Source organism: Lygodium microphyllum, chromosome 4, assembly GCF_053477565.2.
Source record: "Lygodium microphyllum isolate KBCC chromosome 4, Lygodium_microphyllum_v1.1.10, whole genome shotgun sequence".
NCBI classification, from domain to species: Eukaryota; Viridiplantae; Streptophyta; class Polypodiopsida; order Schizaeales; family Lygodiaceae; genus Lygodium; species Lygodium microphyllum.
In genome coordinates, this window is record NC_141138.1 from 71,289,128 (window position 1) to 71,314,581 (window position 25,454).

The 25,454-nt window shown below is 42.1% G+C and overlaps 1 protein-coding gene across 5 annotated transcripts; it reads right to left on the minus strand.

The window, feature by feature from the left end:
- Positions 1-2,862: 2,862 nt before the first annotated feature.
- Positions 2,863-25,096, minus strand: LOC148037165 (uncharacterized). Of its 5 annotated transcripts, none has more exons than XM_087676097.1 (7): positions 24,893-25,096; positions 24,177-24,590; positions 17,597-18,624; positions 17,142-17,508; positions 16,062-17,035; positions 15,861-15,966; positions 15,539-15,772 (listed from the first exon to the last, which is right to left on the minus strand). In XM_087676097.1, exons 2-3 carry the CDS (start codon positions 24,560-24,562, stop codon positions 17,976-17,978), a joined length of 1,035 nt encoding a protein of 344 aa, XP_087532223.1. In that variant the 5' UTR covers positions 24,563-24,590; positions 24,893-25,096; the 3' UTR covers positions 15,539-15,772; positions 15,861-15,966; positions 16,062-17,035; positions 17,142-17,508; positions 17,597-17,975. The 5 variants fall into 5 exon arrangements, with proteins under 5 accessions (XP_087532224.1, XP_087532223.1, XP_087532222.1 ...); XM_087676096.1 differs by having other exon boundaries at positions 15,845-15,966; XM_087676095.1 differs by having other exon boundaries at positions 15,539-15,966.
- Positions 25,097-25,454: the final 358 nt, after the last annotated feature.

Sequence of the window (25,454 nt, forward strand, 5' to 3'; positions counted from 1 at the left end):
ACTCTTGCGTAATGCACGTTTAGCTTGAGTATGCGAAAGCAGTGGAAAAACATTAGATGCATGCATACCATATAATGTAATAGATTTTCCTTGAAAATTAATATTCATTGTGTGTGTGGAATAATCTATATCTGGGTTATGCTGGTGTCGCCAAGGCATACCTAAAATAATGTCACTCGACTGTAATGGAACAACTAAGAAATTTCTTCTTTCAGTGTATGAACCAATTTGAATCTCTAAGTCTTGCACTTCCTGTGTACCATTATACCTAGTGCCTAAAAATGCAGCTTTTATGCAATAATGCGTAGGTACAGTCTGTAACTTCAATTCCTTTACCAATTTTGCTGAAATAAAATCATGAGTACTAGCGTCATCATGCAAAATAGTCTTTTCCTTTCCATGCACCAAACATTTCATAGTCAATAAAGAATGTGGAGTAGGCATACCTGGTAAAGTATCAGAAGTAGTAGTAGTGTCGTCCTCATCTTCAGTGAAATCAGGCATATCCTCATGTTCGTCTTCGTCCATGGCTCCAAGGTAGTTGATATGAGCTGGTGGCTTCTTTGAATGACAATTTGCTGCTAGATGTCCAGGCTGGTGGCATTTATAGCATACTATTGGCTTGGCTTTGGTTACATTGTTTGCAATGGCGGGAAGTCTAGGTACATTAGGATTTGGTTGTGGAATAGGCTTAGGATTTTGATTTACATTGGATGGTAATGCAGGTGGTTTTGCCCAATTCTTGCGAAAAGATGATGAAGAGAAACGACCTGGATTAAATCTTCTAAAATTGGAATTGAATTCCATAATTACCATTGGCTTGGAATTGCTGTGGTCGTCTGTCTCTACCGCGTAGCTTATCTTCAGTGTCGTGAGCTAGTGAAATGGCATCTTCAAGAGTAGCAGGCTTGAACATGTTAACTTCAGCGTAGTAATGCCCAAGGAGTCCAGACATATACTTGCGCTTATGTGTCGCCTCTGGTACGTCTTCAAGCATGCATAGCTGGAGGAGTGCATTCCAAAAATGCTCTGTATACTGAAGTATAGGCTCACGATCCCGTTGCTAGAGTAGATCCCATTGCTTAATAGCTTTCTCATGAAATTGCGGTGGAAGGAAATTCTGCATGAACTTTTTCTTGAAATCTTCCCAGGTAGTAGGACATTCTATGCTCTTGCATACTACAGTCCACCAAAGTGATGCTCTGTCTACTAAATGATTAGTAACACACTTGATTTTATCTTTTTTTGCATAGGTTTCCTCATGGAAATAGTCATCAAGCTGACTAATGAATGCTAGAATAGTTTTTCCTTCTCGTATGCCATTGAAAGTACGAAATTTGAAACTTCGTTTACTTATCTTTGATTCCTTGCGAATGGTTTGAGCTTCAAGAGTGGCGTCGATGGTACGTCGAATCAGATCTTCAGCTTGAGGTTCTTCTTTGTCGGTAGACACTCTTTGTAATTTTGCCAGTTGCGCTTGCAATGCTTGCCTAGCCCTTCGTTCTTCTTCCAATTGCATCATGATTAGGTCCAACTTTTGCTCCATCGTAGATTCAGGTAGGTCGTCTTCAGCCATAAGATCATCCATATGTGGTTCCGTCATCCTGTAAAACTTAAAAGACCTTTCTCACTCAAAATCAGGTTAGCGGGATGAGTGTAGCTCAAGTTCGGGGTTACAAGGCTTATGTGTTTTTGGGTATTTCTTTCTCAATCTTCAAAAAATCTGCGATTTTTCCTTGTCCGTATGCTGAAAATGCTTCAGCAAACCTACGTATGGGTAGAATACCTTCCAACGAACAACTTTGCAGTTCGGAGTTTCTGCGCAGGAACAGTCCTTCTAGGAGTTTTGAGCACAAGTCAGTTCTGACTCCAGTTGACTAGTCTGACTTGCAGAGTTGCAGACTTATGTGACTTGCAGAGTCGCAGACTTGCAGAACTTAGTCGACTTAAGGAACTTCCAGAACTTGATCAGAGATTACTTGCAGAACTTGACTTCTGAGGTGTGTGGCCTGGAGTTGTTGACTTGCAGAGACGATTTATCTTAAGTAGACTAAGCTCAGAAAACAACGAATTTCGTGGGGGGGGGCCGTTTTTTTCGCCGCGCGAAAAAATCGAAGGTCCTCTGAGACCTCACGATTAAAAAATTTGAAGCTTAAGCTTCTATCCTCTAAGTTTTGAAGCTTAAGACTTGAAAGATATGGATTTGAGGACTTATCTCTCTCATTAACCATGACTTGTTGATGGAGATGAAGGAGTGGTCCTCCGCCTGTACAGCCCGGTCCTTTGCGATCTGATGACAGAAATAAGGGTTCTTGATCGCCAGAAGTCTGCCTGTATCAACGGTTTGTGACGAGATTGACCGTAGAGCCCGATCGTTCTAGGAGCTCCGCCTTCGCATGAGATGGGTAGCGATTGGAAGCTCTCAATCTCAGCTCCGCTCTGATACCACTGGTGCGCAGATCGGTCGCTGTATGCTCACATAGTGAATCCCGGAAGGTCCCCAAGAATAATGAACTCTACTTTTTGCACAAGTTACAAGGTAAAAAGCATGAACGACAAGAGCAAGAGACCAATTGGGTTCAATCTCCCCCCATGCCTTGTATGAGCGCTTCACAAAGCATGTATTTTATGTATATTTCTTCTTCATGCTCAATAATAACCCAATTTACAAAAATATATCAAGCTTTTAGCTTTTGAGTTTGCTTTTACAAAAATAGGAATAAAGCTAATGGACGGTGCCCAAAGAGTCTGGTACGCCCAATACAATGTCCAAATAAAAATAACATATCCGTGCGCATAGGGGCATACAAAATAATAATAAATAATCGATGCCTCAATAGACACGACAAAATATAGGCGTGGCGCCTATCAAAATATAATCCATAGATCAAATACTCGCTAGACTCCAATGCTTTCCTTCGCCACTGCTGCTATCTCTACACATCAATTGAAGCATTCACAATCGTTAGTAGAATAATACAATTAAACCGACAAAAGTGAATACCTAGCAGTCTTCAGCTACATAAATAAATCAACTGGTTAGAAATAAATCCTAACCTTAATTTATTACGAGTGCGCACTCTAAACTCATAAACATTTATTAATTTAATATGCATTTTGCAGAATCACCCGCTATGGAATCACCCATGTACACACTAAATTAATGAAACGCCCGAAAAGGACATGAATCCAGTTATTGACATGCTATCATGTGCAAGATATGACAATGAAGAAGAGCAGATGGAAGAAGATGAAGCTGAAGAATCTATACTTGCTGAATTTCATTCCATGGCTGCTAAAAATACATTTTCAGTTATAGCATATACTAGTCCAAAGCTGAAAACAACAAGGTTGTAAACTAGAAGCCAGCATACTCATTGCATTGCTCAAGTTCTAGTTCATTTCCTTGAAGAAGATTATGAAGAAGAGATCGGCCAATATTTGAGCACAATGAAAAAGGAGACTTGGACTGATGAGGAGTTCAAGCATATCAAGAGGAAAGCTTATGGTTTTTTTCTTAAAGAAGGACATCTATGGAAGCATGCAAAGAAGAAGAAAGGAACACCTGCTCGAGTTGTAGGTAACAAAAGGTTGCAACAATAGATAATAAAGGAATTTCATGAAAGCTTGTGGGCAAGACATAGAGGCATATGGGGAACCTTTATTAAAGTCAAAGAAAAATATTGGTGGCAAAACATGTATCGGGACATAGCACATTTTGTTGAAACATGTTATGTGTGTTAGATGTATTCTATCGTCAAGCATCAAGATAGGTTACAACCGACTTATCCCTTGTCTATATATTAGAGATGGGTTATTGATCTTGTAACCATGCCTACAGGAATATGGAATATGTGATATTTAGTGCCTGCAAGAGAGGATCTAACCAATCAAGTTGAGGGCAAAGCCTTAACAACCAAATCCACTCAAGCTATTTGTCGTTTTTTGCTTGAAGAAGTGTTTTATAGATATGGTTGTGTGGATAAAGTAACTGCAGATAGAGGAGAGTTGGATGCTGATGAGGCATGCAACTTCTTTGCTCAATTAGGTATTAAGTTGGCTTTAACATCCGCCTACAACCCTGAAGTCAATGGAAAAAGTGAGAGAGGGCACCGGCCTATTCTCAAAGCTCTAGCAAAGTCTTGTAGGAAAGATTAAAAAATGGCCTAAAATGCTACCTTTTGCATTATGGGCTGACCGAACTGCTCACAGTACAGTGACTGGCTATATGCCAGCTGAACTTATGCATGGACAACAACCAATTATGCCAATTAAAGAATCTATTCTCACATGGAGTCTTCTACCTTGGGAGGAAGGCATCACTAGAGAAGAGTTGTTGACTTTGCGTATATGGCAGTTAGAAAGAAGGCCTAAAGATTTTCAAGCAGCTATTGAGAAGCTAAAGATATCAAGACTAAAGAATAAAAGAAGATTTGATAAGCGACATCGACTTCGACCAAGAGCAATTCAAGAAAATGATTGGATGCTTGTCTATGATAGCAGCCTAGACAATCAATACAGTGCTTCTAGAAAGATGGTAAAACGTTGGTTTTGGCCCATATGTGGTAAAGGTCATTCATGACAATGCCACATATTCATTGGCTGAATTGGATGAAATAAGCATGAAAATACCCATAGCTGGAAAAAAATCAAGCTCTTCAAACGAAGAGAAATTTCAACATATGAGCTAGAAGACTTGAATATAATTCAAGATCATGAAGACATAGAGGAAGAAGAAGAGGCAGAAGACGAAGACTGACATGGAAAAATATACTTCTTATGACACTGCAAATCCGTAAGACTTTGGCACATGCCAGTGGATGTGCATGTTAAGAGGGGGTGGATGTCGTGCCACTACGTGCACACCGTGTAAAAAAATCTAGAGCGTGGCTTCCTTTTAGATTTAGAGAGCCAATGCCACTTTAGGCATTAGCATTAGTGTCCATGGTTCAAAATATTAGATTTTTTTTTACAAGTTTTTAGTTAATTTTTGATATTCTAGATATTATCTCTTGTAAAAATCCATAAAACTATAGACAACTTCTAGATTAGGATGACATGTTAAAGAAAGCATGTAGCTTTCAGCCAATTTGAGAGGATTTAATGTAACAAGAGAGATTGACGAAATCGCGTGACGTGCGATCGCTGGTTTCAGGCAATGAACAACACTCCGAAGTGGGAGATGAATGAGTGATCTAGTTGAATTTTGGTCAGGTGTCCTGATATTTAACCCTCCTTTCGGAGCTAATGGAGGCATCAGATTGGCGATCTGAGTAGCGTAGAGGAATATATTATTTTGTACACGTTTTTGTCTATTAGAGTTATATTTTCTCATAATGCTGAAAGAAACTGACAGGCTTAATCTCTATTAGTATTCTTCTATATTTTTTAGTTCTTTTTGGGAGTATTCTTCTACATCTTCAATCTCTTCAAACCCCCTTCTCTTTCGTCTACTCCTCTCCGTAAATCTACCGTTACCCTGCTGCTCTCTCTTATCTTCAAGAACTTGGCTTGAAACCTTCAACCCTTCTCTTATCTCTACCATCTCCGGAGTAAAAGCTCTTGAACCCCCATACATTCTTCTCTTGCCAAACCCCTGTGGTGACCTTCAACCCTATGCGTTGCGACAACACCATAGGACCATCCCACACTCAGTAGGTTTCACCTAGAACCATCCTTAACCAGGTTGCCATGGAGGCATCATGGGTCGTATCCCATCTCTCCTCATAAGTCTCAACTCTTACGAGTCTTCTTGACAAGAACTCAAATCAGGGGGTCCAATGTGTTGTGGTTACAAAGAGAATCTTTTAGATGGAAAAGCAAAAGAATGGTTGCTCCATGTCACACAGTGCCTTGGAGGAAGGGGGGCGACATAGATTTGCTTAACCCTCACGCTCCAATTTCTCATAGTTACCCTCACTCCCTCACACTGGAGTGTCAAGTCATGCTTGAAGCACATTGATAGCTGAGTCCTCACCCATGAGAGTAGCTAGTAAAGTAATGTGTAAAATGTAGTGGGGCCTGATGAGCATGAGACGTAGTTATGTAGAAAATAGATCAATAGTCATTGACATTGAGTGGACCATAAGAGTCTCAAAGTCATAGTTCTATTGATAGACCTTCAAGTGATAGATTGAGGTCATAGGCGACTCCGCCAAGTACATAACAAATGTCAAGAAAAGGTAAAGAGAAGGTTGAGGACTCACATATTATGAAAGATGTATCATCAAGTTTCTCTCATGTTGATGTTGGTTTAGATGGCTTTGAGTAGAGCTTGGATGAGGAGTTTGGGATTTCGTCTATGGAAACACATGGTATGTGAAAGGCACAAGAGGATGCTAAAGCACATGGTAGTGATCCAGGTTCGTGTATGCCAAGTAGAGTAAGAAAGCCAATGCAATGATTCACATATGATAGCTATGTAGCTCATCACTATGCATATTTGAGAGAGGTGTTAGACTGTGCTCAAGATGGATTCCAAAATATAGCAGTAGTCTACTAGGCTAGATGGTTATGTGCTAGTAGAGGGAGTATTACACACTCTTCTAGGCAAAGGAAATATTGGAGAAGATACCATATAAGTTGAATAGTAGTAAAGGAAGCAAAGTGTAGTTCTTTGAAGCTGTGGATGATGATGATCATCATCTCTAGGGATAACAGTAAACACAATATTAGTGAGTTTGGGAATCTCCCAATTCTCATTTTTTGAATAGTAAAAAGATGGCACTCAGATAACATGCCCATAAGTTTCTCAAAACCATATGATGTGACCTATCATTGGAAAGTGCTTGAAAAATGGAATCTATTGAGCTATAGAGTGCTCGATTTGGAGTTAAAGTGTTCAAGTTATGATAAATCCAAAGATTTGACCACATGTCCCAAACTTATGGGAAATTTCCATATTCCCCAATATGGTGTTAGTAGCAAAAATTAAATTGTGTGCTAATGAAAGGACCTATAACAATAAAAAAGCATATGTTTAGTAGTTGGAAAAGTCTTTAGCAAGGTCTCTAGAGGAAGCGATATCAAAAATGAAAATGTCTTCTAATGGCAAAAAAACAAATTTTTGCTAGTTATGAAAGACTCTTTATTGATGGCAATATCATCCCAAAGGACATCAAGTTGAGATGGATCAATAGTAGGTTTAAATGGGATTTGTAGAAAGCTAATGGCTAAAGGCTAAAACATCGAATGAATCAGGTCTTGGATAAAGAAACACAAGTAACTAACTTGGTGCATTTGCCTTACTACTTTTAAAAAAATGATTTATTTTTTGTAATTAGCATTAAATGCTTTTTGGGATTGCTTTAAGGAAAACTAATTAGGGATTAATATAATGTATTTAATGATTAGAGAAAATTGTAATATTAGTGGATCAGTAATGCCCCTATACCACATATATTTTAAATGGATATCTATGTAGTTTGAATACTACGAAATTGCCTTAGTTCATAAGAAGTTAGAGTGAATTTTTCACTCATGAATCCTATTTGTCATCAATGGGATATCCTTGTACCGAATATGTTTTAAATGGATGTTTGCATAGTCTAAATTTTCTCCAAGTTGTCTTAGTTCACAATAAATTTCTATTCATGAATTGCAATTGATCAAACTCCAACCACACAATAAGCATTGCAATGATGGTACCATCCATAGCATAATGAGCATAGGTTCCCTTATATGGGCTTAAGAAGGTTAGAGATGGGTGCATTAGGGTGAAGAAGGCTTGCATAATATTTTATATATTGCAAATGGTTTCCGATTTCATGAGGGTTTTAGGGCATCAAGCTCACAATATTAATGACTGAGATGTTAGGTGAGTGCTATTCAAGTGGTTCAATTATCACATCTTAGATTCTTCTTAAAAATTAATTAACACTCCTCATATGGTGATAGCACACCCCTTTTCATAAGTTCTTGTATGGTGATTGTAGGGGTAAGAAATACTTGTCATCAATGTGCACGACATGGTGACAATGGGGTTAATGCACCTCCACTCCCCCTACAATCAGCTTGTGCAATCAAGCTCTGATCATGTACCTATCTTAGTCCTTGGTCTATCTCGGGATCCATTCAATATAGACTATTAAATCGGGTGCCTAGTCTCATCACAAGTAATGAATTGGTGTATTCGGTTTTAATGAGATGCCATTTAAAGAGGATCCTAATTTCTAATGTTAGCACTCTCTAAAAATGGACTAGGGTTTTGCAAATGGATGGTAAGACTCACCATCCAAAATTGGATAGGGTCCCTTCACTTCAAAACCAGGTACCTATATCAGTCCCTGGTCTACGTTGGGATCTATTCAATACAAACTATTAAACAAGGTGCCTAGTCTCATCACAAGCAGTGAATTGGTGTATTTGGTTTTTTAAGAAAGCTTTGACAGAAGAGTTTTTCTTGGAAGATACATTATTGGTAACTAATAAGTCATTTACAGATTGGATTGAAAAGCCCAATAAAAGATTGACTGCTACAACTTTGCTCCATGAATTTGAAAGTCTGTATACACAATTGGATGCCGATGAGCAGCAATCATTGGACAATTTGAAATTTGATTTGTTTCTGAATGCTGCAGATCATGTCTTGTAGGAGAGGCTGACTGATCACTTAGAAGATGCCTCTTCTGAAATGGGGTTGAAATCAGACTGGGCTAACGTAACTAAGGCAATACATATGTTGGTAAAGAGAGAGCGGATGAAATTAAGATGGGCACAGGCACCACACCTACCAGTGCTCAGAAGGGGGCTGAAATTGCAACCAAGGCGTGTGTAGCTATGATGGAATAATCGGCTATACATGTTGGTCCAGCTCTTAAAGGTGATACTGTGGATGAAGTAATCAAAGGCATGTGTGTTTTAAGGCTGAATTTGATAGAAATCTATGCAAAGGTCGAAAAGTTGGATGTTAAGGTAGAAGAGAATGCTTGGGCAACAACCCAAAGACCATACAAAGAAGGATACAAGAGGAGATGCATTTGGTGTGAGAATTTACAACATGAAAATAGAGATTGTACAGCCTACCGTGAAGCGAAAGCAAAAAGGTTAGTCTTTTGGAAAGATGGCAAAATACATGCAATAGAAACTAGTCTTCCAATAGAGCCGAATTTTGGAAATGGTGACATGAAGAATAGGCTGGAAGAGATGGTAGCAAGGACAACATTTGTTACCATAGAGACAGCCACATATGGGTTGAGAATTAAAAGGATTGAAGAAGCTCATAAAGGAGGCATAGCTAAAGCAAAATCTCACATTTGGATGTAGGCATTAGATTGCATGGAAAAGGGCAAAACAACAAAGTCTAAATTGGCTGCAAGTCAATTAATACAAGGGAGAACAAGATTGAGTATACCAATGGATTCATTTTTAGCCCATACTTATTTGGTAGAAGTTCATAATCAAGCAGCTCTTGTGGAAGAAAAGAGAAGAAGAGATTAGGACATTGCTCATCCTTCCTCTTTAGGCCCATCTAAATGCATAGCACAAAGTAAAATGGAGCAGCAAAGAAAGAGGTTGAAAAAGCCATACTTGAGCATGTTATGGAGGATGCATCTCAAGAGGAAGGAAAGAAAAGGGGCAAGCAGCTCGGTTACAAGTTACAATCAGATCTTGAGACTGCCACAAACCTTAAAAGGTCTTGGAAGATTGCATACTTGGTAGTAGAGTGGGCTTCGCACTTGGCGAAGTTCTTGGAATTGCAAAGCGTGAATTTCATGATGCAATCATTGATATGCTGAACCAAAAAAGATAATTTGATTGTGAAGATATATTCGATGATTGCGGATTGGAATATAGACCATGACATCTTGGGAGGCAATGTTTTACGGTATTGATCTACAGTATGTGACAGCAACAGATGCGTTTGGACTGAGACTTGATAAGTGATGTACATGCTGTGATTCATTATGGATTACCAAACAACCTAGAACATTATGTGCAGAAAACAAGTCCTGCAGGCCGGGATGGTAACTTGGCTCATTGCTGGGTGCTTCTTGACAACTCAAATTACTTAAAGCTTACGGAGGTGAGGAAAATTGGCACATGTGCCACCACAAAGGCCAAGGGGTACTATGAGAGACACTTGCAGGGAGATCGGCTTTGTGTCTGATGATGTCGGTCTGGAAGCTGACAGCTCCTGGGCTGATTGCATTGATGACTACCCAGTTGTTATTCTGGATTTGAGTTGTTATCGATGAATTTGAAAAGAACCTGCAGTTGTCTGCCAAGCATGTGGAGGACATCAAAGATGACGGCCAGAAATGGTGATGACTATGGCTGCTGTTGATGTCGAGTAGCAATTGGATATTGTAACGGAGCAGGTATTGCTTGAGGCATTGCAGAGCGTGGACCCTGATGCGCAAAATCGACCAAAGATCATGAGCAATGTAGTGCATATGCTCGAGACAGATGAGGCGATGCGGAATGACATGACAGTAAATTCCGACTGGTATATGGACAATGGCCTGATCGGCTTCCGATAATGGTCAGGGCAGGTGGCTTCCTCGATGTAATGGTGGCAGTCCATGTTCTTACATACAGGCAGGAAGATAGTAACCTGATCAAATGAGCGAAATGGCGACCTTATTCATTCGGCAGGTAGTTTTGATCAAAATATGGCTATTGATTAATCACGGCCTGCTCAACGAGTTCGATGGCGATGACGTTGCCAGCTGTGCTTCATCACCACGTGCCACTATGCCATGGCTTGGAGGGCCTGAGCTCAACTTGCCGCCCCTCGACACCTTCACCCACGGTATCAAGGACGGTTTTAACCACTGCTATCGCAACGACAATATGCAAAATAATGCAAGGCATGGCGCAACATTGCCTGATGCCGCACCCCCTACGGCTGAAGATAAATATCAGTATGGGCCCCAGATTTTCGCGGATGTGTCGGTTCTTTCCCGGTGACTTGCCGGTAGCTTAAATTTTTATATTTATTTGAATAATACATTTGGATAATGCAAGCTTGACATCGTCTTCTCGCGCGGGCGCATGGTTCTGAGGGTCTTCCTCTGACAGGCACGGAACAAGGTTTGAAACCCGGACAGTCAGTCGAGGAGAGACCAAACCTCATTTTAGGGGCCTTTTTAATCCGTGGGACCCATAATTACCTGGTACGGGCTGAACCCGTCGAAATCTGTGCGGCCCGTGCTGAGATATATCCACAGCCACCCCCTACACTAACTCGCGATCCCAAGCTGGCCACCCATACCGTGAAAAAGAGAAAAGAGAGTACTGATCATGCAAACATGACCGCGGAACCATGCGATGTGTCCCAATACAGTCGAAGGAAGAGACCTCCAAGGAAGTCCTTGCACCCGTGTCGACATCCCTTCTTTTGAGGAAGACTACTGCTACATGCAATTAGTTTTAGCAATAGACATGATTTGAAGGAAGAGCCAAGGTTGCACTACACTAGACTTGATTCTTTTCGATTGTAGAGGTAAAAAGCCAAACGGGTGCGGGCATATTACCAAAGCAGGAAAGCAACGTTCAAAACGCAATAACGACGGCCAACACTTGATTAAAAAGTCTATAATGCTATTCATAAAGATTTAAGCCTTAAAGGCTTTAAAAGTTCTACCAAACGACTTAGGCTTTTTGCCTTTAGAGAAAGCAAAAGCATTAAAAAGCCTTAGGTTTTTTTGGAAAGCCAAAGCAAAACTCAACATGATATGAGTGTATTTGAAAACTATATAAGGAGGCACTTGTGGTACTCTATGACATCGATTTTCATGTAAAGCTTCTGAATCTTCATGAGAAGCTTTTTGTGAAAGTGAAGGACTTGTGTAGTTTTATTCCTTGGGAGGCTTCTTGTATCATTGAAGAGGCTTCTTGAATTTTAATTAGAGATCTTTTGTCTTACTCTACTTCTTGAAAATTTTCTTACATAGTATTCTTGCAACAAGTGATTTTCGTGAAGGAGGGCTTTCGTCTTGCAAAGTGTCCGCGCGACAAGCAACTTTTCGTGAACTTTCACGCGTATACTGTGCGACAGCGCGGCTTCCTACAACCACATGGAGGATAACAAAGAGAATACACCCATCTCAATAATGGAAGAGAGGAAGAAGAGTAGAGGAGGGCAAGAATGGAGAGTAGCTCAAGAGCAGAAGGTAGCCAGACTAGATAGGCAGTTGGAGGGCATGTCAACCCTATTGGACTCAATTTGGAGGAACATGCAAATGAAAGAGCAGGAAGAGGAAAGGAGAAGAAAACTAGATGTAGAGCATGGTTATAGAGAGTGGGTGTTACAACAACAAGAAGAGGAGGAAGGCAGAAGCTACAAGAGGATATGGATAGATTACGATGTCATGCCACTATGAGGACACGATGTGAAAAACTCTGGGGTGCAGCATCATCCGACTTTCTTATTGATCAAGAGAGTCAATGTGATCTGAGTCATTAGTACTAGTTTAAGAGGCATGAATAGTCCGAAAATACTAGATTTTTGGATCATTTTAGCCTATTTTTTATATTATTTATTGTAAAAATCCAAAAATTTTAAAAAAGCTTCTAGATTAGGATGGCATGCAAAAAGCAAGTTGCTTTTTCAGCCAATTATGAGATTTTTCATAAAAAAGATAGATTGGCAAAATTGCGCACATTGCAATCGTTATTGACAGACTAAAAATTGTACTTTGAACTGGAAAAAGAAGAAGAAGTGATCTGGGAGATCCTTAACCAAGTATCCTAGGGTTTTACCCCCCTTCTGAAGCCAACGGAGCCATCAAATTTGGGTTCCGAACAGTAGAGAAGGAGCTACTATTTTGAAGCACGTTTTTAGTCTACGAAGAAGCTCTAGGAGATCTAATGCCTAGAGATTGCTTATGAGTAGTGCCAAACAAAGGATTTTAGGGTCTATCAATACATATTGATTCAATTCATTGTGCTTTGTCTTTGTCATTTTTACCTCTTGTCTATTCTTTTTTATTCTTCTCTACTACCTTCTATCTCTGATCCCCGATGGATACGACCTTTCGACAAAAACCCCTCCGACATTGGTGAACCCGACGTGAAAGGTCATCAGAAGAAAGAAAAACAAGATGGGAGAACCTTCAAGTACAATTTCCAGTGATGTTTTGCAAGCTCTTGCAAGTAAAAAAATTGAATTGTTTCTACAGGTAGCTGATCCTGAGCTTCAAGAGAAGCTTGATGATTTGCTGGAAGATCAGACTACAGAGACATGTTTGAAAACAGAGTGGAGACATGTCAAGGAAGCTATTACTGCACTTGTGAAAAAGCATAGAAGAAGAGAAAGATTGCATGACTCTAGCTTGCCCACTATTACGGGTAAAACAGTTGAAGTATCCACTAAGCCACCCGCTTCTGTGGCTAACCCTATGGCTGCACCTGCTATTGTTCCCTCTATTAGAGAAGCTGTTTTAGATGAATTGGTCAAAGGCATGCGGGATCTTCAATTGAAGGTTACAAAATTGGATGAAGAAGGCCAAGAGGAAAGGGGACGGGTAGCAGCCCCTAAGCTAGGAAAAAGATATATGTGGTGTGATAGTTTGCAGCATGAGAGAAAGGATTGTGCTGTCTATTAGGAGGCCTTGGCATGACAGCTCATCTTTTGGAAAGATGGAAATATCCATGCACAAGACACGGGATTGCCTCTTGCTTTGAATTTTGGAAAGGGAGGTATGCAGAAGTTGTTGGAAGACTTGGCTATTCGAAATGCTTATGCGGCGGCACATACTTCTACTTTTGGTCTATAGTTGGATAGAATGCATGGCCAAGTGATGGTTGGTCCAAAGGATGAAATATGGGCACATGCTTTACATACAACTGAAAAGAGAAAGGTTACTGAGAGTGAAATGTCTCATGCAAGAGGGCAAGACAGTCGTAACATAACTGGTTGGGAATCACTGATAGATGCATATTTAGAAGAATGTCAAAGCATGGATACACTTGTTGAAGAGAAATAGATGAGAGATGAAGACAATGCAAGGATATCTAAGGAAGTGACAAGAAGATGTATGGATTTGTCTAAAGCTACAAATCAGTCACCTCCCGAGTATGTTAAAGAAGAAGTTTTGCAGGATCAAAAACAGGATAGCAAGCAAGAGGACAAACACTAGGGATATAAGCTACAGTCTAATATTGAGACAGTTATGGATACCTTGGAAGATCCTGTACTAGAATATTCAGTGATTGCATCTATGGATTTTCTTAATGTATCTGAAGAGATTTATATAGATCATGTTTTACTTGATGTAGGGAGTTAAAGGGAGATTGATGACTTGTTGGATGCACATTATTTGCAAGATAAAGTTATTACCTATGAGACAGTTCATGAGCTTGAGGATATGCCTGTATTAGAGGACGTTAGATATGATGCTCTACAGTTGGAAACTGTTTCAGATGCTTTGTCAAAGGCCTTGATAGGAAACTCTAAGATGCTTCAAGATATGGATTGCTTCACTATTTTTGGTAATGGTGAGAATGTGTTGAATGCAAGTGAGACTCAGTTTATGTTGGATGAGGAGCAAAAGGGTTATTAGAAGCAACTTTCCATGCGATGAACTTTGAAAGAGCAGGCATGTTGCTATGTATTGTTGATGGGTGTATTGACAGCATGTATATAGAGATTCAACAACCTCTAATGTATGATATCCACCCAAGGCCTTATGACCCTAGAGGGGGTACTAGATATGGCTCAAGACTTGTACAAATGCCAAGTATTTTGATCTATGATCCAAGGGGATGCCTTCTTATATGCATGATGAGTAACAAGTTGATGTTATGGGTGTTTAGTCCAAGTGGTGCATTGGTGACACATACCAGAGGATGTGCAAGTTCAAAGGGGGTGGATATCATGATGCTATCCGGACAGAGTGTGAAAAAGCATGGAATGCATCATCATCCGACTTTCTTATTGATCAGGAGAGTCAATGTGATCTAAGTCATTAGTACTAGTGTGAGTGGCATGAATGGTCCAAAAATACTAGATTTTTGGATAATTTTAGCCTATTTTTTATATTATTGAAAAAATCTAAAAAAGTTACAAAAGCTTCTAGATTAGGATGGCATGCAAAAAGCAAGTTGCTTTTTCAACCAGTTATGGGATTTTTCATAAAAAAGACAGATGGGTGAAATCATGCATGTCGCGATCGTTGTTGACAGGCTAAAAACTACACTTTGAACTGGAAGAAGAAGGAGTGAACTGGAAGATCCCTGAGCAGGTGTCCTAGGGTTTTACCCCCTTCCAAAGCCATCAGAGCCATCAGATTTGGGTTCTGAGTAGCAGAGAAGGAGCTATTATTTTTTAAGGGCATGCAATGGCCATTACAAGATATATGGCCCCGTCGTCGCAAAAAGCGTCGTTATTGGCAACGCCATAGAAACGTTGCTATTGGCATTGCTATATGCGACGCATATAGCGACGCGAGCAGTAAATTTGCAACGCAAATAGCTACGGTAACAGGGGAAAAAAAATTTTGTGGCCGGGCAGCAAGCTGCCTTGCCACATCTAGCACTGTGTGCTGTATGAGAGCCATACAAAATAGTTTCTGCACTACTGCATACAAAGCGCTTGCAAACAAAAAGAATGTATACTGAAATCATAAAACTGATACATGAAATAAATACATGATCGCATAAAATGCGATTGGTACAATCATGAAAGGATATCACTAATACATAGAAAATGTCTACATAGATCAGGCGACTAAACACTAAAGGTGTGTAAGCTCCAAGGATCCAAGGGCGAGCTAGAAATCCTCGTCCCCGAAAGCTCGTCCCGCCGTAAAGGAGCATCGAATGGATTCTGCAGAAAAAGAAACAACATATTAATCCACCATATAATAATGCATTCAAATATCTCATGGTAACTACGGACAAGAAAGATGAGTGACTTATAGGGCCGCCGCGTCTATACAATCGGTCGATCAATGCATTGAGACCGTGCCTCTCTGCATATCGAGTCTCAAGGCCTTGCGGATCGCGATTTGTAATGGAGTGCTGCAAAGAAAACAAAATACTAACTGTTAGAAACATGATTGTCAGTACAAAGAATATTCAAAAAAACAAATAAGCAAAACAAAAGAGAAACTTACAAAGTCCTCCAAATATGTCATGTGGCCGCCACTCCCAAGATGATGGACCACTCCGGCCTCGATTCGTGCCCTCGCCGCCTCCCGCTGTGCTGACTCCAATGTCCTGGCGAATTTGTAGCCTCCTCCCTCAGTCGGCGCCAGTCGTCTGCATCTAACCACTCGGGCTTTGTAGCCCCACTCTTGATTGCCTTGCGTGCGTCGGATCGTCTATGTGACATGTATGCATGCATGCAATCCATCACCCAGCCCGTAGAGAATCTATCTACTGCGGCTGGCACCGGAAACTCCTCGTGCAAGGATGCTACTATGTAGTCCTTGCTCCCCTCCGGTATGTTCTTCCAATGATCCAGGACGTTGTGCCGAAAAACTTGTTGACACAACTCTCTCATGCGAGCCATCACCCTCCTCCTCTCATTATTCATAATGATGGCTCCTAACCTACTATCAACCAGGTATCCATAACCCCTAGGAATCTGCCTAAGATGGGTCCTCTCCCATCTCCATCCACGCTCCTGGGCATATCCAGGAGACTCCTGTGCATCCCCTGTACCGACGGGGATAACCTCTCTCGGAGTGCCACTCAAAGGGGTGCCACCAAAGGTGGTGCCACCAAAAGGGATGCCACCTGCTGATGGCTACGCAAAAGCCGGAGTAACTGGAGTAGACGTCCTCACAGGTGTGACAAATCCTGGAGGTGACACAGCTCCAGCTGAACGACGAGACGGAGACACCACATCCGCGTCTCCACAGCAGCACCTCCCTGATCCCGATACAGTCCCTCCCTCTGGCCCAAGTCGTGAGCGTCAAGATCGTCTGCTCGAAGCTGAAGCATCTGATCGCACTGAAGCAGATTTAGCAGAGCGCCCTGACGAAGACCATCTCTCTGAATCTCGCGAGCTGGTCTGGAGACATGCGTGCCATCATGTCGTGAAACTCCTCATCACTCATCCCTCGACTCATCCTGAAAATGTCACCTGCATAGATAAAAAATGGTGTTAGAATAATCAATTTAAACTATACAAAGCACAATAATATAAATCATTTTTGAAAAATCCCTCTTAAAATACATATCTTATGTACCTTTATGGAAGATCTAAACAACGAATTGAGTAATACAATTCTTCAAGAATGAAGTATTCTATGGTCCCATGTTAATCTCCTGACACAACTCTGCATACACTGGAAGGTCGATAGACATGTCACCACAAAAGAACGAGTCTGCCTCATTCTCAAAAAATTCTTGGACTACTATATTTCCATCATTGTTAGCTGATGCGGGCTCCAAGCTTGTGGTGGCCTCCACCCCTTGTAATATCGACCCCTCTATTTGCATATTTTCTTCATCTATGCCCGGAACATCGCTTTGATGATATACTCTCGCACTTCGAGGAGTTGAAGGTATAACATACCACCATCGAGGTTGTCGGGGGTTTGGATAGAAGATTACCTGTTCACAAACACATACAAAGCGAGTTCAAACCATTGTGACATAAACCATATCGTGTTACAATTAGCAAGCAAATGATTCTATGTACCTGTTCACAATGGGCCGGCAACACAAAGGTGTCGCGCAAATCCGTCCATTTTTTTTCAGAATCTATTTCGAGAAATCCAGATGGACCTCGTCGAATTGTTGCTCCAGCTCCTCCAAGTACCACTTTGAACCACTGCACATCGAACAGTATCATGGAGAAGCTACGGTAATCCACCGTAATAATAATTTGCAAGTTCCCAAAATACTCCATCTCATCCACAACCGTGTTCGGATCCGTTGCTCGTCGCCGGCTCTCTTGCTCAAACCTTGCCATGACACCACAGTCCATTGTGGAGCACATTTTGTCAATATGCTCCACGCGAAAATGCCGTCCGTGCAATCACACTGCACTATATATTTTGTACTGTATATTGAAACACTCAAATTAGATGTCGCATATAAAATTTAGATACGACATATTCTAAGCCCCTCATCACCTTTGGACTACATCCCCTCGAGAACTCCCACTCCTCCATTGAGATCTCTGTCCCTTCGCTGGATGCTGCGGTCAAGGCTCCATGCAACCATCGTGTTGACATAAACCGCGGCATCTCCTCCATGCCTTCGGGATATCGAATCGGTCGATGATGCGTACTGCGTCGGAATTCAGCTCGCGCTTCCTCTCGATCTTGCCTTGCAATCTGGTACTTGGCGAGCCACGTCTCCATAGAGGCATGGTGCAACATATAAAAGCGATTCACCTTCTCTTCCATTGAGGCATCCATTCTTTTTTCTATCCCATTTCCAACCACCACATCTCCAGTCAGTCTATCATCATCCTTCAGCGTCCATAGCATTTCATTGTCTGGTTCCACCGTTGGTAGCCATTCTGAGATATGCACTAACGCCTCTGACACCAACCAACCTTCTGCCATGCTGCCTTCTGGACGAACGGCTACCAACGGTGGAATCTTCTGGACAGGTCTTAATCTCTTTCTGTGAGATCCATTGCACCAAAGTCGACAACTTGTAAATGGCCCCGCGAATTTCTGGAGTAAGGCATCCTGCGATCGCGATCGGTAGGACAAACTGCCACAAATGAGAAAGCATTATGAATAATGGCCACTTTTCAAATTGCAAAATGCCCACGCTAATTACAATCCATTCTGTTCACAAACCTGACATATCTTATGCCAATCATGGGATTTTAGCCCCGACAGTTGGTCATCTTTAGAAAATGCGGACCTTCCGTTGACTAGTTGGCATGATTTCTAATTTGTTATGCCTATAAAGTTAATACAAAAACAATGAATTATGCATATCACAATTAGATCCCCTACTTGGACATTATGAAGGACATGACCAATTTTAAGCCATCTTAAAGAGTCACCAATGTATGTGGCCCATGGCAAAGCACATTGCATACCATTATCGATAAGTCTATTATCTTAAATTTCTTTCCCCTCCTTCTCCCTCTCTTTCTCTCCCTCTCTCTCCCTCTTCCTCTCTTTCTCTGTTTCTCTCTCATTTCCTCTCCTAACCAAGCAAAAAAGAAAGTGATTCAAACATTAAACAAGCAAGAGGGAGAGTGAGAGAGAGAATGCACTCTCCCTCTCCCTCTCCCTCTCCCTCTCCCTCTCCCTCTCCCTCTCTTTCTCTTTCTCTCCCTCTCTCATTTCCTTCCCCTCCCTCTCCGTGTCCCTCTCTTTCTCTCCCTCTCTATCTCTCTTTCTCTCTCATTTCCTAAACAAGAAAAAAATAAAGTGATTTAAACATTAAACAAGAAAAAGGGAGAGGGAGAGAGACAATGCACTCTCCCTCTCTTTCTCTTTCTCTCCCTCTCTCATTTCCTTCCCCTCCCTCTCCCTCTCCCTCTCTTTCTCTCCCTCTCTTTCTCTCTCATTTCCTCTCCTAAACAAGCAAAAAATAAAGTGATTTAAACATTAAACAAGCAAAAGGGAGAGGGAGAGAGAGAATGCACTCTCCTTCCCTCTCCCTCTCTTTCTCTTTCTCTCCCTCTCTCATTTCCTCCCCCTCTCTCTCCCTCTCCCTCTCCCTCTCTTTCTCTCTTACTCTCTCGTTTCCTCTCCTAAACAAGCAAAAAAGAAAGTGATTTAAACATTAAACAAGCAAAAGGGAGAGGGAGAGAGAGAATGCACTCTCCCTCTCCCTCTCTTTCTCTTTCTCTCCCTCTCTCATTTCCTCCCCCTCCCTCTCTCTCTCCCTCTCCCTCTCTTTCTCTTTCTATCCCTCTCTCTCCCTCTCCCTCTTCCTCTCCCTCTCTCTCATTTCCTCTCCTAAACAAGCAAAAGAAAGAGAGAGTCATTTAAACCTTAAACAAGCAAAAGAAAGAGAGAGGGAGACTCACCGATGAGATATGGCGAGCGTGGGGCGGCTCCTCTTTGCGATGAAGGCTCCTCCTCTCCTTCGCGAACAACGGCGGCGGCGGCGGCGGCGGCGGCAAGTCTTCTTCCTCTCCTTCTCTCACGACGGTCGCTCTCTCCCTCGCTCTCGCTCTCAAAACTCACAATGGAGCAAATGCGAAATGAAAACCGCGCTTGGTTTCGGCCGCTTTTTTTCCCTACGGCACGTCGCTATTTGCGTCGCTATATGCATCGCATTTGCGATGCAAATAGCGATGCTATTAGCGACGCCAATAGCGATGCCGCTATCCGCCGTCGCTAATCGGTGTCGCTACTAGCTCAAATCCTTGTAGTGGGCAATGGAGAAGAAGAAGAGGAAGATGCGGGAGAGAAGAGCATACACAATGTAGGTGTTGTCCAACTGAACTGACAACTTTATTGCACTATCATATTATATATGAATAAAGAATGGGTGGTCACAGTGTATACACGGGCAAGCCAAGAGGCCTTTTATCCCAACAACTTCCCACAAAAAGGCCAATGTGGCTGGGGAGTGAAAACAAAGAAAAGAAAAAAAAGACAAGGTGAGGAATCATGACATCTCACCCAATGCCCAATTGGAAAGAGAGCTGTGCAAGAAGTATTGAGAACCTCTGCAAAAGAAGAGTCAAGCATCCCCAAGTCCATGACATCCAGGAGATAAGTGATCCCGCAACTCTATACAATGGAGCAATCCAAGAATGCTTCTCATGAAGCAAGTACAACTCATCAGTGCACGGTTGTAAAGCATCAGAGTCACACATAGCATCACCATGACGCATACAAGATAGTGGAGAGCAATCAAACTCTCTAGAGTTAATCACTGAAAGAGAGCCAACATCTCAGACACTCATCCAACGAGGTCTCAAGACTACATGTGGCCTTAGCGAAGTGGAAGACTGACACATGGCTGGCTATCCAACCTGCAAAACTACAAGAAAATGGCTCTCATAAGCATGCAAGGGGTCTAACAACTTATCACCAACATCTTGACCCTGACTGTTATGCATAGCTATGTCATCTGGGCCAATAAGTGCCTCATTTTCAGCATAAACAGCTTGTTGTAATGGCACTATAGCTATTGCAAAATCAGCCATAAAGCGTACTACATGCTCATCAAGAGGCCTGAGAGGTGTCTGCATCTCATAGAAGACAACATGACGGCTATGTATGACCTGCTGGGCATCCAAATCCCATAATCTATAGGCCTTAAAGTCACCATCTCCATAACCAAGGAGGATACATCTACGTGGCATAGGCTCATGTGGCATACGTACAGATGCATGGCAGCTAAACATCCTCAAGTAATCATAGGAGAGCTGCATGCCACTCCATGCCTCATGGGATGTAATACCATCCAAGGTCAAGCACGGCGTCCTGTTAACCAAATAGACTGCCGTCATAAGGGCCTCAGCTCAAAAGTCATAAGACAACCCCATTGTGGAAAGCATAGAAGCAACCTTTGCATGTAAGGTCAGGCACATGCCATGAGCAATCCCATAATACCGTGGGCACAAGAAATCGATGTCATACTGCTAACAAGAGTTCTGAAAGCTGGGAGAGAGAGCATGACTCTCATAATCCATCTGCAAGCACCTAGGCCTGCTACCAGCAGAAACCATAAACTTGTCAAGTATAACTACAGCATCCTCAATTTGCACCAAGGGAAAAGCCCAAACACGGTGGGTAGCATGATCAACAAAGGTCACAAAGTACGACCTCCACCAAGTGACTAGGAAGGCATAGGTCCTAGACAAGATCTAGAGGAGCATGCCTCGTACGATTGTCATAAGCCAATGGGGCTCTACAAGGACCAAGAGTACAATCAGGGCAAGCATCAAGATCTGTAAGTGACATAGGAGGCAACAATGAGTCTAAACGAGACAAGATCTCCATCTCTCTGTGGTGCATATTGCCTAGGCGATAATGCCATAACAATGCATGTGGTATCTGGATAACTGCAACCATAGAATCTCCCAAATGAGAGACATGCACTAGGTAATGAGAACCAACTCAAGAACCTCTGGCCAAAACCAAAAGAGAAATAGTATATCCTATATTATGCAATTGACTGTCAGAAATCAAGCTCTTACTAAGCATGGGAACATGTAAAACATCCCTAAGTATAAGAGAAGTCCCATTAGGCAAAGCTAGGTGTATATCCCCTATACCAATAATAGCATGAGACTATTCAATGCCCAAATCAATACATCCGTCAACCTCCGTGTAAGAAGAGAACCATGCTCTATGAGGGGTAACATGGCAAGATGCCATAGAGTCCAAAACGCATAGGCTTGATCACTGAGCAAGTAAGCTGTAGGGAAACAAGATGACAGGAGTGAATGCTCAACTGCATCATCATGGGTAACTGTATGTACCTCACCACTAGTAAGAGTGGTAACACCTACTACATCTGCTTTATCTTTGACTCTCCACTCATGTCGAGTATGTCTCTATCTCTACTACTCTCTAATCCATCTAAAGCATTTTCTTTGAACATGCCCAAGCTTCCCACAATGGGAAGCAAACAACATTTGAAGTAGAAGAACCTATAGAAGACGACAAGGAATCAAAGTCATCATGAATAGGGCTATCCATAGCATCCACAGAGCTCAAGTAGTCGAGGGTTGTCCCAATGGAGGGAACTTACTCATAAAGACGATCAATTGCAAGTACATTAGTGGTAGAAGCATGCTACAAAGGCTCATGAAACCTCAACAGATGAGAGGACATAAAGGTATCAACCAAGGATGCAAAAGCTCCCACATGAAGAAGAGTCGTAGCCAACTACATAACATAACCAACCATAGTACAGTAAAGCATAAGAAATCTATCATAAGACCATATGGTATTCAGCCATGAAATCAGCCCATAACCATGATGGCAAACATGACTCTGTATTATATCAGACCACATAGTAGCATCCAAGTCAATGTAAGACTAGTAAGTGGCATAAGACCCTGCAATAGTCAAGCTCCACGAGAAGTCCAAGTATCTCTACAACAATATCCAAATAAGTGGCTCTATAAAGTACATGAAAGTAGACAAAGTGCATAGCCGGGTAAGCATCAAGAGCAATTGCTCTCTGACTTGTATGGGCAAAAGCAACCCAACTAGCATAGAAGCTAGGCAACACAGGAGCAACAAAGCCATAACTGCTAAACCCATGCACTGTCATGAAGTCTAGTGATCAAGGAGTAACCCGCAAAGAACCAAGCATCAATGAGCAATGAAATCTCAATAACCAACTGCCAAGAGAATGGAGCAAGCACTCCTCAAAACATGTATCTGTATCCAAGTAAATCCAAGATCCATAATCGGGGCATTAAGGTCCAAATAGCATCCAAGCTGCATAAGTGATAAGCCAACCAAATGTAAATTGCTCCATAAAATTCTCAAATGCAAGTCGATTCAAACCCAAACATCTACGAGGCTGATGTAGCCGAAGCCAAAAGCATCCACATCAGACATCAGTCCCATAATGGGTAGCAGGAGGCATAAACCTTGTCTATTAAGACCCTGTGAATGTCTCACAATCCTAGACCGGTAGACATTAGCCACCTTGTTCGCAGAAGCTAAGTTAAGACCTCGAATGAGTCAAATACCTCTACCCTTAGATTGCTAAGGACATTAATGTAGTAACTAGCGGTGAGTGTAAGGGCTTTGTAGTTATATCATAGTGTTGCTACCAGAAATACCTATAGAGGGGAGTAGTAGTGACTCTAAGCCCTGCTTGGTTTCCACTCTATGTGTGATTCCTTATACCCAGTGGTGAACCCTCTTATGTGCGGCATCACGAGGGTGTAGTCCTAGGATGTGCCTATGATGTACCATTTCTTTGATTGAGTAACACAAGAGTATACATTAATGTCATATACCGTGTTACCTTTCTGTGCTGTGTTGAGTGAGTGAATGAGTGCAAATGCATCACTCAACGGAAATAGGGGGGCTAAGTTTTAAGTTTTTGTATAATTGTAAATAAAAATATCTAAAAAGCAAGTTAAAGCATGCAATTGTGTTTTGTTGTAATGATCGATATGTGTGGTATATACAACACGTCTGGGATTCAATCCTTGATGACCAGGGTTCAATATTTTGTTGTTTGGTTTTTAATATTTTCCTTAAAAATTTTCTAACTGCTGCCAATAAATCTTACTGGCCCCTCCCGGTTACCCGCCAGAGACGACAAGGCCAAACCCCAAGTTATATATCCTAGCCCGTCCTCTACTAAGCAAGTACCTGCTGTTGGCTCTCAAATGGTGGAAGAGAATGTGGACGTCGGCGATGAAGTCTTCTCTGCAGACGAGGGTGCCGCAGAAGGCCACCACCAGCTGTGGAGCTCCCATGTGGCCGCGGTTGGGATGCAGGTGGCTCCAGTACACCGCCCCGAACAGCTTCCCGTCCTGCTCCGCGATAGGCCTCACCTTCTCGTAATGGAACGTCTCCCACCACACCAGCGTCTTCCTCTTCATCGTCTCCAGGTCCTCCGCCCGCCTGCACGACCACCACCGTCCCCCTGATTCCCCTCCATATCCATCTTCCAGCTCATTAATCTGCTTGTATTCCCACAGACCTGCCAGCCTGTCATTCTCCATTCTGTACATCCCCTTCACCAGCGACGCCATTATTGCCCTCCTGTGCGTTGGCTCGGTCCTGCAAAGGAAAGCAGCCATGGATATTCAAGCCCCAGAGAGACAGAGAGAGAGAGAGAGAGAGAGCAGATAATCAAGATCTGAGATCAACTACGCAGTCATAAGAATTAAGCTACAGAGAGAGAGAGAGAGTAATTAGATAACTAGCGCGTGTCCTGAGCTCTACAATTCACAAAGATCTGCTAGTCACAGTCAGAGTACTGGCCTCCTTCGCGGCCTGTGTTTGAGAGAGAGAGAGAGAGAGAGAGAGAGAGAGAGAGAGTAAATAGAGCATTATTGCTGATGCTTAGATCTAGTACTCACCATATCGGCCCAGGGGAGCGATAGTCGTAGGCCCCCAACGCAAGCTGCTCGAACAGTTGTTGATTCTTTCCGGTGCTCGAATCCCCCTACGGCATTTCTCTGAAATGCTTCAGTGCCAAAGGATGGTGTACATACACAGAGAGAGAGAGAGAAAGAGAGAATAGAGGCGTTTTGTGCAGACTCACTGCAGAGGGTGATGAACGCGCTCGCGTCAACCTTCAACTGAACCAATGCTTTCTTTTTGTGACTTATCTATCGAGCTGGTCGTAACGACGGCCGTAGCCTGTCACAATGTTTGTTTTTACTCGACCTATCTTCACATTAGCTGTCACTATGTCCGCGCAGTAAAGTAACCAGGCTTGTGAAGAGGCACTAGGGGACAAGGGTCAATCGTGAAACTTGTAAGGGTAATAAAAGAAGGGAAGATGCTGAGAATTTTGATTAGCTGTTACTCATTGATCTACTAAAGAATGTAACATTACTAGCTCATTGGAGTAGGTATACGTGGTCCATGGATCATCTCCTCTTTCTAGGGATCGTGAAGAGAAGATTTCTAAAACAA

Excerpts from the sequence above, each read along its gene's own strand:
- LOC148037165 (XM_087676097.1), bottom strand. The coding sequence starts at position 24,562 with ATGGCGTCGCTGGTGAAGGGGATGTACAGAATGGAGAATGACAGGCTG. Across the intron at positions 18,625-24,176 it reads CATTTGAGAGCCAACAGCAG|TTTGTCCTACCGATCGCGAT; the intron begins GTACTTGCTTAG and ends CATTTGTGGCAG.